This window comes from Strigops habroptila, chromosome 4 (assembly GCF_004027225.2).
Source record: "Strigops habroptila isolate Jane chromosome 4, bStrHab1.2.pri, whole genome shotgun sequence".
Taxonomy (NCBI): Eukaryota; Metazoa; Chordata; class Aves; order Psittaciformes; family Psittacidae; genus Strigops; species Strigops habroptila.
Window position 1 is genome coordinate 81,050,305 of NC_046358.1, and position 16,543 is coordinate 81,066,847.

Consider the following 16,543-nt stretch of genomic DNA (forward strand, 5'->3'; position numbering starts at 1 on the left):
AGCTTTTAAGGCTCCAAGAAGAGGTTCTAGGCAAGGGCATTGAAAAAGATAACTGCGCTTGTGTGACTGACATCGAAACACTCCGAAACCACGGTCAGAGACACAGATGTGTTGGTGCAGTTTGCACAGGCTTCCAGAAAGTTGCTTGCCCAGACTGAGGGAAGTGCAGCCATGTGCTGTGAGCTTTCTGGTACATTTGTTAGAACAGCTACAGTGAATGGACCATGTCAGGCTCTCCAGCTGCTCTGGACCTCCACGTTTCCTACCTGCACAGTTAGCTTCTCCAGTTTCATTTCCAGAGATCTGTTCTGCTCTTCCAGCTTGCTGCGTTCAGCTTCCAGCTCCTCAATTTTCTGCCTAGAGAAGAGGGGAAAGTTAGTGACGCCGCGTCCCTGCACAATCCCACCACAAACCATCAAGCAAAGCATGAAATCACAAGCAATATCAGATTATTCCTATATCTAGCACTACTAAGCTACACGACCGAGGCAGTTAAAACATATGATTAAAAGATGCAAATCTGTATGAAGAAAATACAATTTGTAAAAGGATATTAAAAATATACAACTTGAATATAAAGCAAATCCAACTTGGATACTTCCCGAACCACAGACTGAGCCTAGACCATCATGTTTAATAACCACCAACAGCGAAAATCTCCATGAGTGCATCAAATCTCTTTTTGATCTGATTTATACTTTTGGCCTTCACAACGCTCCTTGGCAGTAAGTTCCACAATTTAATTATGTGCTGCATGAAATATTAGTTCATTTTGGTTTATACTTCACATGTGATTATTTCACTGAGTGCCTCTTAGTTCTGCTATGGAAAGTACCATCCTCCCCTCTCCATACCCTTTTACAGGCCTCCTCTGTTATTTCCTGAAGAATCTCAATTTAGTCTTTCCTCGTATCAAGGATTTTCTGCATTTCTCCTCATCTTTATTGCCCTTCCTTGTTCTTCTTCAGGTTTTACACAGACGTTCTTGCTATGAGAAAAGCTAGAGCTCCAAACAGCCCTCAGACGCATTCAGTGTATAATGAGGCTTTCTGTTTTGTCCTTGTCTCCTTTTCTAATAATGCCTTGGTATTCTATTTGTCTTTTTAACTACAGAGCACTTACCTGGTATTTTTAGAAACCTGTTCACAATAAAGCAAGATCTCCTTCTTGAGTAATAACAGCTCATTTGGAGCTCACTATTGAGGGAGGAAAAAGTAAAGATATTTTCTCTTACGTGCATGGGTTTTGCAATTATTGACATACAACTTCATTTCCCATCTCGAGTCGAATCATAAAGTTCTTCTGAAGCCCTGAGCAGTCTGATAAGCTGAATAATTTCATATTATCTCAAATTCTGTCATCTCACTACTGACAAATTCCAATTTGTGTCGGACAAGTTCCCAATAAAAACCATTCTAGCAACAGTGGGAACCCCTCCGTATTGTGAAAACAACATTTATTCTTTGATTTCCTATCTTTTAACTTCACACTACATAAGCAAATTAATGGAAGAAAAATACACGAAGCTTCAGAGAATAAAAAGACATTATGTTATCTCTGGCTCAGGAAATCCTGGAGACAAGGCACTAGAAGTTAGGAGAGCCTTCCGGCAAAGCAGTTTTGCTTTATTCAGATGGTCATCCACCACCAGCCATCCCTGCAGACAGCACACCGGGACAACCAGCCCCCTGTGGCTGTGTCGTTGTTTAAGCCCAGGAGGTAACTCGGAACCACGCAGCCGCTCACTCACTCCCCTCCTTTTTCCTCCCCCCGCTCCTGGAGGGATGAGGACGAGAATCAAAAGAATGTAACTCCCACGGGTTGAGATAAGAGCAGTCCAGTAACTAAGGTATAACACAAAACCACTGCTGCTACCACGAATAATAATAACAATAAGGGAAATAACAAGGGGAGAGGATACAATTGCTCACCACCCGCCGACCGATACCCAGCCCAACCCGAGCAGTGATCTGGGCCTTCCGGGTAACTCCCCCGTTTCTATACGGGGCATGACGCGCTGTGGTATGGAATACTCCTTTGGCTAGTTTGGGTCAGGTGTCCTGGCTCTGCTTCCTCCTGGCTTCTTGTGCCCCTCCTCACTGGCAAAGCATGAGACTGAGAAAATCCTTGGTCGGAATAATATTACTTAGCAACAACTGAAAACATCGGTGTTATCAGCGTTGTTCCCAGACTAAAGTCAAAAACACAGCACTGCACCAGCTACTAAGAAGGAGAAAAATGACTGCTACTGCTGAACCCAGGACGGGCTTGTTATTAATCCAACAAAGAACCTTCTTTCGTATTCCATAGAGTAAAGTTTCTTTGTGACCTTTGGCTCACCGCTTTTTGAAAGGTCAAATATATTCTATCGACCATATCAGCCTTAGCCAAAGGATTGCTGAATCCTTCAGAGAACTCTATCAAACTTGTTTGGTGGGAGATACTATCACAGAACATTCAATATAACATTTCTGTTTGCATTTAAGTACAGGGGACTTCTGCTGCTTCAAGAACCTCACCTTTCACATCTCAGCTGTGCAACTAATGCAGATTAACACTGATCTTTGCATTGAATTCGCTTAGATTCCTTTTCCAGAATATCATTTAAAAACTAACCATCATGTTTGGTAATCCTGACTTGTAAATGATCTAAATTCAGCTGAAAATCCCAGCACCCATCTGCCAACATCCCGCAACAGAAATTTCAGCTACAATGAAGAGGGTGTCTCCTCTTCAACGGGCAAAAGTTCCAAACTTTTCCATAGAAACTGGTTGATGCACAGCACATTCAGCACGGAAATATCTCCTTTAGAAATACGCAGCTTGAATTGCTTAAATGATTCGTAAGCCCGACCCCTACTGGTAATTTTCAGATATTATGAAGTATCAGCTTTTTTCACTCTTGGCAGCTTCCAAAATGCCGAGGAGCAGCTTTTAGCATTGTCCAGGCCATTGAAAAAGATCATCAATAATTTCCAGAAGAGACACAGAAAGCTAGCGGGGATGGAGGGTGCTGGAGAAGCAGGAGACTGGAAAGGTCGGAAGAAATGGAAATTCAGAATGGAATGAATGCTTTTAACAGCGTGTTTCTAAATGCGTTGCAGAACAGGCCACAAGAAGAGCAACATTTTTCTCTGAGGAACAATAGCGCAGCAGCTACCGAAAGGTCAGAGCCAGACGCAGGACTCTCATCAGGACTTTCTTCATACTTGACATGCTGAATTTTAATGTAGAACAAATTCCTCGCCATCTGACCTCCCAAGTAAGCTGTGATGTTGCCGCTATCTGCCTGCAGGACTCCTCGCCATGTGGAGGTTTAAGCTCAAACCTCTTAAGATGCATTTTGAAAACCATTCGTAACAGTCTCCAGAAGACACTTCACAAAGATCTAAGACACGAGTGAGCTGTAACAAGGGTGGGTTTAAGTCACTATATTCTTGTGCTGTTTCACCTGTTATTTTAAGATGCAGAAATCGGTATCCTCCTTTCCAGAGGCTGTGTGCAAGGGAATATCAGCCCACCGAGGCACAGGGAGCTCCCCTCCACGCTGCCTCGGCTCTGCTCACCTTCAGAGGCACAACTTGCTGCTTGCTCCATGCTGAGGACCAGGAACAGTGCTGTAGCATCTCAGTACCAGAGAGGTTTTTGGGATGGACTAGTGCCTTCACTACTTCTCACTCTTCTATTTTTAAAACTGTTAAGTGTCCTGGATCTCCAGTGGGAAAGCATTAAGAACCATTAGCAAACAGTTTGTGCTACTCCAGCTTTGCTTTCCAGCCCTGGGGAACTCTTCCCAGTGGCAAAGAGAGGGAAGCAAGGGAAATCCTATCTATATATAAACGCAGCAAAGCATTTGCAGCTGGTGGTTAAGATACAGTAGTCAAATATTGAAAAATATTTACTTGCTTGGCACTTGGATCTTTTCATTTACATAAATTCAGGTACAAAGCCAACTGTGCACTGCTTTCGATGCACCAGCATCCACAAAGACAGCTGCAGTCTGCATGCACCTCATGCTCTCTCTGTCCACGGACATCCGCACAAGATGCGTGATGCTATTTTATCACCAATTTGCATGCCTCGACTTGTGACATATGGGAGTTGCTTTCAGGTAGGGACAACAATCCCAGATAAATGCACGTGAGAACCACAAAGAGCCAAGTACAGAAACATTTGGGTACAGATATAAGGAAGCAGTTCTTCCCTGTGAGGGTGCTGAGGTGCTGGCACAGGGTGCCCAGAGAAGCTGTGGCTGCCCCATCCCCGGCAGTGTTCAAGGCCGGGTTGGACACAGGGGCTTGGAGCAACCTGCTCTAGTGGAAGGTGTCCCTGCCCGTGGCAGGGGGCTGGAGCTGGGTGAGCTTTAATGGCCCTTCCAACCCAACACAATCCATGATTCTATGATCCACCAACTTAACATTTGGTGCAGAATTGATGCTGGTACCCATTTCAAAAGCAGGAAGAAACTTTCTGAAATACTGACACCATTCTTAAGGGTTGTCATACAAGGAAAAATAATCTGGGTTAATTTCTGGAAAATTTACCAACTTCTCCATACAGGGGTCGGAAAACATGAAAATATTTAAACTCTGGCAAAGATCTCTTTGCATTTCAGGAAGACTTTTCCTGCATCAGATGCAGCCAGCTTAACCAGAGTTGAAGGCGCCACAAGCACCACACAAATTCAAGCCACCTCCATGGCCTTTCACAAGACCAAATCTAGTGCAAGAACACAGATTCACTGGTGTTTGCTCAGACCTGTGGATCTTCCCACTTTACAAACTGAGCTTTAGATTGCCTCCATTGGATGCGTCACTATCCCAAATTAGAAGAGGGAACAAGAGAAAAAAACCCTACAGCCTCAGGTCTTCTGAAATGACACTTGGCGAGAATCAGGAGACATCCCACTGTGTATGTTTAGCCTATCTAAAAAGCATTTAGATGGCGAGCAAGGGCTGCTCGACAGAAAGGCTGCTCCTACTTTAGAAAGGAAGGAGGGAATCTGATTTCAACAGCAACTAGGCACTATCCCAAAATCTCTCTCAGTCCAGAGCTATTCGGTGCAGTTAATCAGTGACAATTCCCTGCCATGACTTCCTTTTATTATCTTTTATTGGGTTTTAATGTTCTCAGATGTGTGTTCTGTGGTCGTCTGTAGAGCAGTGTGGATATCACCCATGACGACATGTCTCACAGAGGCCGCATCTGCAAAGAGGACACGGCCATGTGGAAAAAGCTATTGGTGAACAGGAAACTAGTGAATGGAGCAGAAAATGTATGTGTTGGGAAGACGCTATTAAGGGATCCAGATGGCATTGAGATGGTGTTAGGAGCAGAGCAGACAGAATTCCAGCAAGTGTGACTAATGGGCATTGGCAAGGACATGAATTTCTTTTGAATTACTGTAACTCTCCCTAGTCACTAAATCCACAGAAAACATTTAGGATTTACTGGGGTTGCAGTCTGACAGCAGAAAGAAGAAGTTCAGATTTGTTCCAGCTGAAAAGGTCCTTCAGCTCTTGTCACTTAAGTCTTTAGTGAAGTTCCTCTTAAATATATTACTTTTATTTATAGGTTCTGAAATAGGAGTTACTGCACAGTTATCACCTTCCCTCTAAAAGGTGCTAATGCCTAAATGCTCTCTGCTTTGCTCTACCCCACAGTGCATGAACTCAACAGTTCAACCACTTCTTCTCTTCTTAAGATCTGCAGAATATAAACAAATGTGATTTCTGAGGGAGCAGCAAGAAGTGTGAGAAATGACAGCATTAGCACCAGCTTTTATTGTCTCTTCAGAAACCATGATGCTGGGGAGAGAGTTTCACATTTAAAGCTATAAAAGGTCTGACGAAAGAGCACTTTGTTCTCAAGAGGAGGAGGAAAAACTGATAAAGTCTTTCAAGTCTCTCACTGAAAATTTACTTTCCATACTAAAGAAAAATGAGACAAAAGATGTGTTTTTAAAAGCTCTCATTCACTCACAGGAGGTGAATACAAATTCAAAGGATTAATATGGATTTTTTTCCACCTTTATGTCTCTCCTGCTTTTGTTTTCAGAAGTTAGCTTCTAGCCCAAGGGGTGTATGTGCAAATGCCTGGAGGCTCCCAGACCATTCCTGCTCTGCTGAATCCCCTCGCTGGCTTCTGCTGGTTTTCCTCTCTTTTTCATATTCCCTCATGACAGGAGCCAACTGGAGAGGCTGGGCTGAGTCCGGAACAGCAAAAGCATCCTACTGGAGGTTAATGGGATTTCGAAGACCACAATAAGCTACAGAAATGGAAATAACTCCCTCATAAGCTGTGGCATTTCTTTTCCCACTTCCCAATTTGAAAGTTGCATTCTTCCCTGCTTTCTGCCAGAATTAATTCCTGGCAGTGGTCTGTAAAGGAAGGAGTAATACTAGAGCTTGTGTTGCTCATTCCTCCTTAGCAGCTATGTAAAATTGAGTAAGCCAGTCCCACTGAAGCCCACAAAGACACAGCAGAACGAGCATAAAAGACCTAATCCCTTTCCATACTAATCTCTATTCTCCTCCAAACCCCTTCTGTTCTTTCATCACAGCTTCCCAATCCGCCTCTGCTATATGGACAGGACACATCCAGCTGAGCCCCAAGGAGTCTGCTGGTGTGGACCACAGCACATTATTCCTGACGCCCGAAAGCCTGAGGGAAGATAGTGATTTATCTCGTGCTCCTTTGAGAAGGAGCCTCTTCTGTAAAGAAAGAACTTGGCCCTGGTTTTTTTGTCCAACACACAGAAAATGCCAGAAAACACACAATAAGACTCAACCATAGCCTCTGACTGCTGAAGTTCAGAAGCCTAAGAAAAATATCTTTAGGCAGTTGATTCTGCAAAGCTGAATGGAATTCTTGAGAGTCTAAAATGACAAGAAGCAGTAATAGTAGCAAACAGTAAGGGAAAAGGAGCAGGGACTGGTTTACCAGTTCTCCAGCAGAAAGAGAACACTTTGCACCAAGTCATTTATTGTTAGAGCTGAGCAATGAAAAGGGTGATTAAAACCAAAGAAATCCATGCTTTTGGAACAGCTTTGCAGCTAAACGACTAGCATCAGGGCCCGGGACAAATATTTAAATCAGCCATAACAACAGAAAATGGTTAGTAAAAAGTGACAGAAAAAACAGCCTGGAATTAGATCCTGGGACTGTGGCCCCTGTGCATCCCCATTCAGCACCATCCTCAGGAGCATGGTACTGAAATGAGGAAGAGAAGAAAAGCAAACTATCACCATGAAACAACTGCAGCAGCTTAACCTCTTTGCTGAAAGAGCTTTCAGTGCACAGCTCATCACTGGAATGTAGCTTTGCACCATCAATGGCTTTTTGTGTGAAAGGTTTGACATGATTTCATGAAAGGAGGAGATTAGTAGTCAAAGAAATTCTTTGAAAATGAAGAGAGAAAAATATTATCTAAGGGAGTTTAGGGCTACCTTTGAGCAGAACCAAACACCACAATCCCATAACAAGGAGATACTTGGGAGCTCCACTTCCCCCTGCCCAGGAAACACATTTTAATTCAGGGCAAAGCCAGACATCTCTATCCCCACTGTCAAGAGACTTCCACAATGCAGAGTGGTCCTGGACTATGTGGCAATCCAGCTGTTTCTCCCTCCACACGCTGTCCCTGGAGCTGCTCAGTTAATAGATGGCAAGTGCTGTTCAGTGGAGATAAACACCAAATAATGAGTCTTGGAGGTGAAAATAAAAGAGACTCAACGCTTCCTACATGAAAGGGTGCTGCAGACCAACCCAGGGAGGGAGGGAGAGAGGTACAGGAGAAATACTCTGAAAACCTTCAGCTCCCAGAAGACAGCAAACAGGATGCTGGCTTTACTGATACGGAGACACAGCATTAATCAGGAGTGACGGGTTTAATGTTGCTGAGGAAGTGCTGAATGCTTCTGCAGCAGTATAAGCATCAGGTTTCAGAGGGTCTAGTGTGCCTTAGCAAAGGGAAGACCTGAATGAGCTCAGGTCAAATGAACATCCCCAAAAGCAGATGGAGATAGGTTTATCTCCCTGAAAAAGGGAAGCCACAGCATACTATCCTTTACCAGAACTCAAACGTATGATAGAATAAGAGAGGGAGATGTATGCCCTGGGTCTCCAGAACTATTAGACCACCTTGAAGGAAACTACAGGAGTCACGAAGATGAGGTGTACAGCCCTAAAACGTATGGGAATAGCTTAGCTGAACATGTGTTATTATCAAACATCTCCCCTCTGCTACGGAACTGGACTTTCTAAGCCATAAAACAAGCTCCAGAGGCAAAGCACAGGAGCAAAGTCATAATGTACAGGCTGGTAATTTCTGCCTTCTGTAAGATTCTGCTTGCTGCAAACTCTTGCTTTCAGCCCTATGAGGCAGTAAAGCTTTATAGTGAAGGAGCTGAAAATACAAAAGAATTAAGAAGTGAAACTCCAGCCAAAGTCTTACATCAGCTGAGAATAAAAAACTCAACCTGTCAAGATCTGATTTGCTCAACTTAAATAAAAGGAACTTTATTAAACATTCAGAAACAGATGAACTTTTCTGTGCTCAGTATTTATTGTGTCACCTGCTTTGGAATGGAAGCTGCAACTGCTTTAATAAATACATGGGAAGGTTGTCTAGCTTCACTGTAGCTTTTGTAAATGCTCATGTATCCTCTGCTGAAATGCTGTTTTGTAACTTCTCTTTCACTGAATCACAACAGGTACCCCTCTGCCAGCTACAGCAATGCACAAGGGGAAACATCCCTCTTTTATCTCCAGTGCTACATGCACATCAGTATTACAAAAGTCTCTTCACACGCATGCCAACGGATCCTGTATTTACAGTTGAGATTTGGTCAAAATAAGAAACAAACAGCAATGCTGTTTCCATGAGAAAGAAAGTCAACAGTGGGAATAGTGATGCAGGAGCCAGTCTTATGAATTAACTGAGAGCAAGAGACCCCAAACATTGAAAGAAAAGAGCCTGCAGCCTCCCAGAAGATAGAAAAGCTTACGAAGTATCTAAATGCAGGAGAAATCAGGGGCGGAGGCTTTCTGTTAATGCTTCATGGATTTCTCATGTCCATAAAAGCTGTCGGGAAAGTACGAAGTGTGCTTGGGAAAAAAACACCCTATTTTGGAGATGCAAGGACAGTATGTTCTGACTGTGACATGTAGCACCTGGTGCTCTACCATGACATGGCAATAACCAAAGCAAGCAGTGAAACAGTGAAACTGTGCCTGGGGCTATTTCCCTTCTCATTAGCTCCAGTGAAAACCACAGACTCTTCTGAGGCTTCCCCTCGCTTTGCCTACCTGAGTGTGTCAATCTCCTCCCTGGTAATGACGGTACTTTGCTCTGCTGTGCACTCTTGAGACTTCAGGACCTTCATCTCCACCTCCAGCTACAGAAGAGAAAAGGCATTAGTTTCTCCACTACTAATAAGAGGCACACACAAACAGCAAGGGGAGGAGGAGGAGAACATATTCTGCACAGATCAGACCTTTCCCAGGATACAGATGTGAAGCACAGCCCTCCATGTGTGGAATGTCAAGACCTCACTTAACCCTGCTTCCTTGCCCTTTTGCTTTTCCCAGCATCTTCTCCAAGGCAGATTAGGCACTGAAACTGATTGTTTCTAAGCAAAGCTCCTGCTTCTCTTCCAGATATTTCCCCCACCTGTCCCGCATGGATAATGGGATGCAGAGAATTATCTGTGTGGTATTAGGGGCTTGCTGCTACCTGAGATTCAGTATTGACAGTTCAACCTCATTTAGTTTCAGTTCCTCCCCAGAAGAAATGAACCACAGGATTATGCTGTCTTGTCCAAGACAACTTGGAAACACATACACTGAATCCAAAAAGGCTGGGGAATATTTCCAGTGCTTTCCAATATACACTTCCAGCTCCGGTTGCTCAGGTAGCTCTTGTGGAACAAACAAACAATTAAGAATACTTTCTGCCTCTGGCCTTGTCTGGGAAGGAACTCACAAGAAAGTACTTCAAAACTCTGCAGACATGAAAACTCTTACCCAGACTCTGCCATTCCCAGGCTCCCTGACTTACGGGAATCTGTATCCCTAATCCAGCTATCAAGACAATGCGTGGATTGATAAACTACATATGTTACTTGTTTCTAAGCCCCTCAGAAAACGAGTTATTATGAAGTGTAAGCAGAGATGAACTACCCAGAGGATACTCAAACTTCTGTTCCAGCACCTTCTCCCAGCTTAGACCTCCTTACACTCATCCTTGAGATTCTGGATTTCCTTTTGTCATCTGTCTTCTAGCACCTGGCAACTAATTCCCCTAATAAATCTATTGACAGAAACTATATTTTTCACTCAGGAGGAAAGCAATAAGCAATTACAGATGCAAAACTTGTGACCACAGAGAGCTCGGAGCTCAGCATCAGGGAAATAATCCATTAATACACCATTCCAATCCACAGCACGGATTAGAGTTGGGCAGCAAAATCACACTGCTATGGCAAATTTCTTGCAGAGACAGAGAGCTGGCAGAAACTGCCCAGTTTTACATGGAAAAGGAGCATATTGACACGTGCAGTCATCCTGCTCAGCCAGAACTGAGATTTTGACATACTGCCTCTTCGCCTTTCCATGCTTAGCAGAACAGACAGGCAGAGCATGGCAGCGCTCTTAGCAGGAAAGGGCAGGAAAGGGATGGTTGGATTATTCTCCCTCCCCTTTCTGATACCTTAGGGACAGAGCAGAAGAGAGAGGGCAGAAAAGAGGTTTTAGCTAAATTTCCCCCTGGCACCCTGAAGCCCTGCATTCTCCTCCTGCCTGTCAAAAAGCATCCAGGAAGCAAAAATAAGCAAAGGCCCACCTGCACCATCAGGCTGTACAAATGTTAATGTATATTAGCTGCCTGATAAGATTATCACAGCCAGAAATGCTTCCCTCAATTTTCTGATTACTGAGCTTATCTCTCCCAGCTCAGCCCATCACAGATGGCTGGGGATAAAGCAAGCGGGCCAGATAATTCCAGGAATGTAAATAAAAGGTACCGGGACCAGGAGCAGGCTTCAATTCCAACCTACTTCTAGCAGGAAAACACTCATTCTGTCTCCCATTTCCCATGCCTGCTGAAGCCTGGATGTGTTTGCTATTAAGAGTTTTGTGCTGCTTTTCTGGACTGCATGTGGACAGCATTTGAAGATGGAAGGGCTGGTAAGTGCGCTATTTATCACTGGCTAAGCGGGCTCAGCCTTGAGTCCAAGTGCCACCTGCTCACCGACATGAGGAGATAAATCACAGCCACCTTCTTAGAGGAAAAGGGGGGACAGAGGAGATGGGCAAGTAATCTGGTGGTGTGATCTGGGGTCTCTGGTGATGGCTGCATAGAGAGTTAAAAATGGAGTGTGTAATGGGAAAAGGAGACAGGAGAGGGAACGAATGCCTGCTCAAGTGAGTGCTGCCGTGACAAACATCAGCACAGGTCTCGCCTGATATCCAGTGGTGACAAATCAGTGCCAGGTATGCTCAGTAGTGTTGTGATGAGATTCTCCTGGGTTTCAAGAATGAGCTGTTGCAGGAGAATGAGGAGGGAAGGACACAGGGACTGTAAGGGTATTTTATGTCATTTCTGTGCCCTTCCAGTTTTCAAGCAGCAAAACTACCTGGACTGAAAAGCTGATGTGCCTGAGGTGAGAAGGGAGAGGAGAGCACAGCGAGATCTTTACAAATGAAACTGGCTTAAGCAGTTACATGCTGACATGGACCTGCTTCCCAGACCTAGGATTACAACTACTGGAGAGTTTCGAGTTCAGGCCAACGCACCACTTTGGGCCACAGCAAATTATTGTCATTAAAACTTCATTAATTGCTTACGGAAAATAAAATAGTAAGTAAAACTATGAAGGTATTAAATATTTCATTAATATGCTGCTTCCTTTAACTGCTAGTTTCAGTGAGGGAAACATCCCTCACTGCCAATCTCAGAGAAGGTACTAAAAATGTTATTTATGTCTCTTCCAGGGTCTTTCATGAAACAAGAATTAAGAGAAGAGCAAAAAAGAGCAAAAAATAAGGAATCCATTGATAAAACCTTCCTCTTATTCCCAGTTTCATCTGCAGAACAGGATCTCACCAGCCTTTGGTCAGAGCTGGCACACTCCTACCAGCATAACTCTGCATCAGACATTGGCACTGCCGGCTCCTCCAGCTGCTCCTCCGCTGAGATCTGTGCATGATGTGGTCAAGATAGAAAGCAGAGAAAAGAAAAAGCAGCAGCAGAACTGAACGAGGAAAATAAGCAACAGGAAGGCAGGAAGAGGACTAAAACAAACCCATGTTCTACATCATCTTCAGCACTATGTGAAAGCCGAAGAGGTGAGGAGGTTACCCAGACCATTCCCTTTGACACAGCCTCTCGGACAGCTCTAGGGACTGGGTGATAATCACGAAACGACCCACTGAAGTGTAAAAGTTTGCCCTTTCCTGTTCGCTTGTCCTCAAGAAGGGATAAGGAGAGGAAAAGCCAACCTCCTCTCACTGTTTTCTCTACCTAATTCCCATCACATCCCTTTTCCTCAATAGATTTCCAGTCCTAGTCTCTCTGGTTCACCAGATGCCACTGTCAGGAGGCTTTTTCTGCTTTTTAGACTAACTCAATATTGCTGTCTAAACTCTTCCAATTTCTATCAATAATTTGATATAACTGGTTGAGTTAAACTTTCATCACTTTGCATACATTAAATCAGAAGCCATTTACCCAGCAGAGAGGGGGAGAGGGCTGCTCACATTACAGCTCACTGCTGTATTTCCCCATTCAGTACCAAAAGACCTAGATCAAGCTTGGCTCCTTTAGCTCTCTTTTATGTTTTTAACTTATTTAACTAGTATTGAGGGCAGAGAGGGAACATTGTCCCAAAATACAGCATTGCATCTCCTATCCTGAAAACTGCACAAGAGGGATGTAAGGAGCAGGAGTTTCAGGGGTAATAGCACACAGGATCAGACCCCCAGCAATATCCCCACTGTACAGAACACTTCAGCAACTTGAAAAGAAACCAGGCTATTGTTTTTAATACTGGTTTTAAGTTATCCAAGGCTTTTATGACAACACAAAAGGGAGAATAATGAGTAATGTCAGAGCCCATGAGCTGGGAATAAAACACATAAGCAGGTACTTAACATGTTGACTATGTGATGTTTTCAGACTATAATGGAGCCTCTTGCTCTCAACCTAAAATGATCCTGTTTATTCCAAACCTTTTCTACTCTCTTTCAGCTCATAAGCATTAATTTCAGTCCAGCTTTATTGCTCTCTATAGACAGTGATCAGGACACATCCAGTATATAGAATAATTTTAGAATGTCCATTTCCACAAACATGCAAGTGCCTCGAAAGATGAAATGTAAATGCTTTTTCCTAAAGAAGCACTGTCATCATTATTTACCAACTAAGAAAGCGAGGAAGGAAGAACATGGATGGATTTTCATTTAGGGTTTTATTAAATGAAATATCCTTCTTCTTTCAGCCTTATTTTTAAACCTGCCTGGACAGGATTGCGAGATGGTGGTTCTCCTCCAAGTGTTAATGACATAGCAAACACCCACAGCAGTGGAAGAAATATGTTCCTTGCTGGTTCTCTCTTCTGGAGGAATTATTTAAAGATATATGAGATGACAGGAGAAACATAAAATTATGGATTCATCTCCTGACAGCTCAAAGAAACAGAACTTTACTTTAGAGAGCTGATTTTCTTGGTGTATTTCTAGCATTTGTCATTTCTGACCCATATTTGTCCCCTCCAAAACAAGCCTCCGCAATGCCACAGACTTGGTGTTCCTCACGCTTGATTCCAGGAGGCTTCAGCACTGATGAAGATAAAACTTTCCAAAGCATCCTACTGCACACAGCCCACCTTCACGATGAGACTTATTACAGGGCTTGAACTTCTACATCAAATCGGTCGCCCCTGAAAACCACATTTATGAACTACTGAACATTATCACACCCTGCCCAAAATCATGACCAAATCTCTGTTCAGGTGCCTCATTTTGGGTAGGAAAGGACTCAAAATCTCAAGCATTTCATAGGAATTGCATGTTGAAAAGAAAGGGGCTGGTTTATTCGCCCACATCATGTACACACATTTCACAGAACACATGCTGGAGACATAGAGTTATTATTTGAATAATGAGTGCATTTTAGTGAGGGGCTGATACAGCAATCTTACCCTGATGAAGTGTGTCTGCACGTCATTCAGCATTCTTGGAACTGTGAAAAGCAGGAAATGCTGAATCCATTATAAATGTCTAAAGGTTTATTTAACAATGGGCTGATGCAATATCCTTTGAAAGGCCTTCCTCGGCAAAAGAGTTGATTTTAAAAGGCAGAGATAAATAGGAACTGAATTGCATGGAGCCCGCATGGAAAGGTGAATTGAGAGGTTGTGTTTGACTACAAGTCTCAACACAATTCCAGAAGCTATTTAAATACATAAATATTTAAATGAGCGAAAACCAAGCAGACTTGGAAAGAAAGAGTGTGCACTAAAATAGACAAGAACTGAGAAATGGGACCCTGGGTATGACCCATATGCTGAGGTTTGAAAACAGGCAAACCGCAGTTCCCCAGGAGCTTGGATACACCAGTTATTCCAGTGATGCTACTTGTGCTTCTCTCCCAAGGATGTGGCAGTGACCAAGGATCTTACTGGCCTCTCTCCCCACAGAGCAGCATGGCAAGCCTGGTGACCTCCTGTTATCTATAAGCTTATAAATCTGGCATTGGGACAGAAATGAAAAATACATGAACACCAGTGGGTTTAATCTGGGTGTCCAGCAACACTACAAGGGTGTAAGACACAGATCATTCTGCACAGCACAAGCAGTTATCTCCTCCTCAGGATGCCCAGCCCCATGAGACTCTGAAGGGCTGCTCCCCTAAAACATCTGCAGAGAAGCACATGGGGAAGATCTAAACCTCACCAGATTTCTTAGTGAACTTCACTCTTCTTCAAAGAAATAGGACAATACTTGCAAAACAAAATACTATTTGCCATTCAGAAACAGGCTAAGCAGACCAGGATTAGTTGGTACATTTCCTTGGGAAAACGAATCCTTGATGCCATCGTGAAACAAAAGCAATAAAGCCAAAGAAAATCAGATATCCAATAAAAAGAGGTTTAGAACTACCTATTTCCCACTTGGTTACCTTTAAAGACAAAGCCTAGCTGGATCAGAGTTGCCAATCTAACAAAGTTGGTGTGCTTTTATCACCGAGAAGACAGGGCTAGAAGCAACCTTCCAGCAAACAGCTTCCTAAAAATGTACTCATGCATATGTATATATTCTTGTAGATACAGACAAACTGGGAAACGGACATATGCTGACTTCTGCTTCTCTCAATACAGTCTGGCCTGTGGTTTTTCTCCTCCTGTTGCAGTAAAAAGAGAGCAATTTTTCAAGTTTATACCGAATGTCATTCTATTTCATTTCCAAATACAATCTCCCAGAGAGAAGGTTCGCTTTGCCCTGCTTCCAATCTCTCAAGTTAATACACAAATTTATATTCCTTTCTCCCCCTCGCTCTCCTAAATGAAGAGGCGTAATTACCAGGAACGCTCGCTACAAACGCATAGAGTGCCAAGGGAGAAGGAGCTGTCACCGCTGGACAGCTGCAGCAGGCACCCTCCTCTCCCTCCCATTCCCAGAGGATCCTGCTTAGGAGGCAGTTTCTATCTTTGCTATTAGCAGGGGTAGCTCACACACAGGAGCAGGTGCCAGCCCCTCCCTTTCCAAGCAGGACAATCATAAGGAATACAATTACAAAATTCACTTCAGCCTGTAAAGGAGCCACCGGTGCTTGCAAGGATGATTCCTCCCAAATTCCCCTTTTGCCTTTCCCTGGCTCCGCTGACCTCTTGGGTGATGGCAGGTTTCCTTAATGACAGCAGAGAAACTCAGATCTCAAAATTCAGTGCCAGTCTCATCACTCTCCCCATCTCCAGCACCCTCTCAAAAGGAAGATTGATTATTATAATCAGACTTCGCTCTGACACAGCATTTGCATTTTCAAAGCACAGCATAGTCATTAACTAATTCATCTCCCCCAAGGGAGCCCTGACGAGCTTTCACCTCTCTCCCCTCTCCTTCCCAATCTGCAGGCAGCCCCCAGCCTTCCGTCAAACACCTCCCTTCTCCATTGTGCTGCACAAGTGAAACTCCAGACAAGCTCAGCGAGCCAAATCCAGCCCTGCTGCAAAGGAGCACAGCTCTGCTGTTAGCAGCTGAAAAACTGAACACGCAGACACCTTATTTAAACTGGTTATCTACAGTTTCCTTATGTAAACCACAAAGGTATAGGGTATTACAGGCAACAGGTTCTGTTCTGCAAAATAAGGCCAATGTGACAGGATTCCCAAAATTATCATGCTCCCACGTCTTAGAATCCCAGACTGGTTTGGGTTGGAAGGACCTTAAAGCTCATCCAGTTCCAACCCCCTGCCACGGGCAGGGACACCTTCCACTAGAGCAGGTTGCTCCAAGCCCCTGTGTCCAACCTGGCCTTGAACAC

General features: G+C 43.8%; 1 protein-coding gene across 9 annotated transcripts in view; it reads right to left on the reverse strand.

Moving 5' to 3' along the window:
- Positions 1-16,543, reverse strand: part of MAD1L1 (mitotic arrest deficient 1 like 1) — a 366,422-nt gene that overhangs the window by 156,903 nt on the left and 192,976 nt on the right. For 8 of the 9 annotated variants that reach the window (XM_030484959.1, XM_030484958.1, XM_030484963.1 and 5 more), the window contains 2 exons: positions 9,310-9,398; positions 267-357 (listed from right to left, as the gene is read on the reverse strand). In XM_030484959.1, coding sequence (XP_030340819.1) covers positions 267-357; positions 9,310-9,398 — 180 coding nt within the window. Of the gene's footprint in view, positions 1-266; positions 358-9,309; positions 9,399-14,201; positions 14,459-16,543 lie in introns of those variants that run through there. The other variant, XM_030484967.1, reaches the window with a different exon arrangement.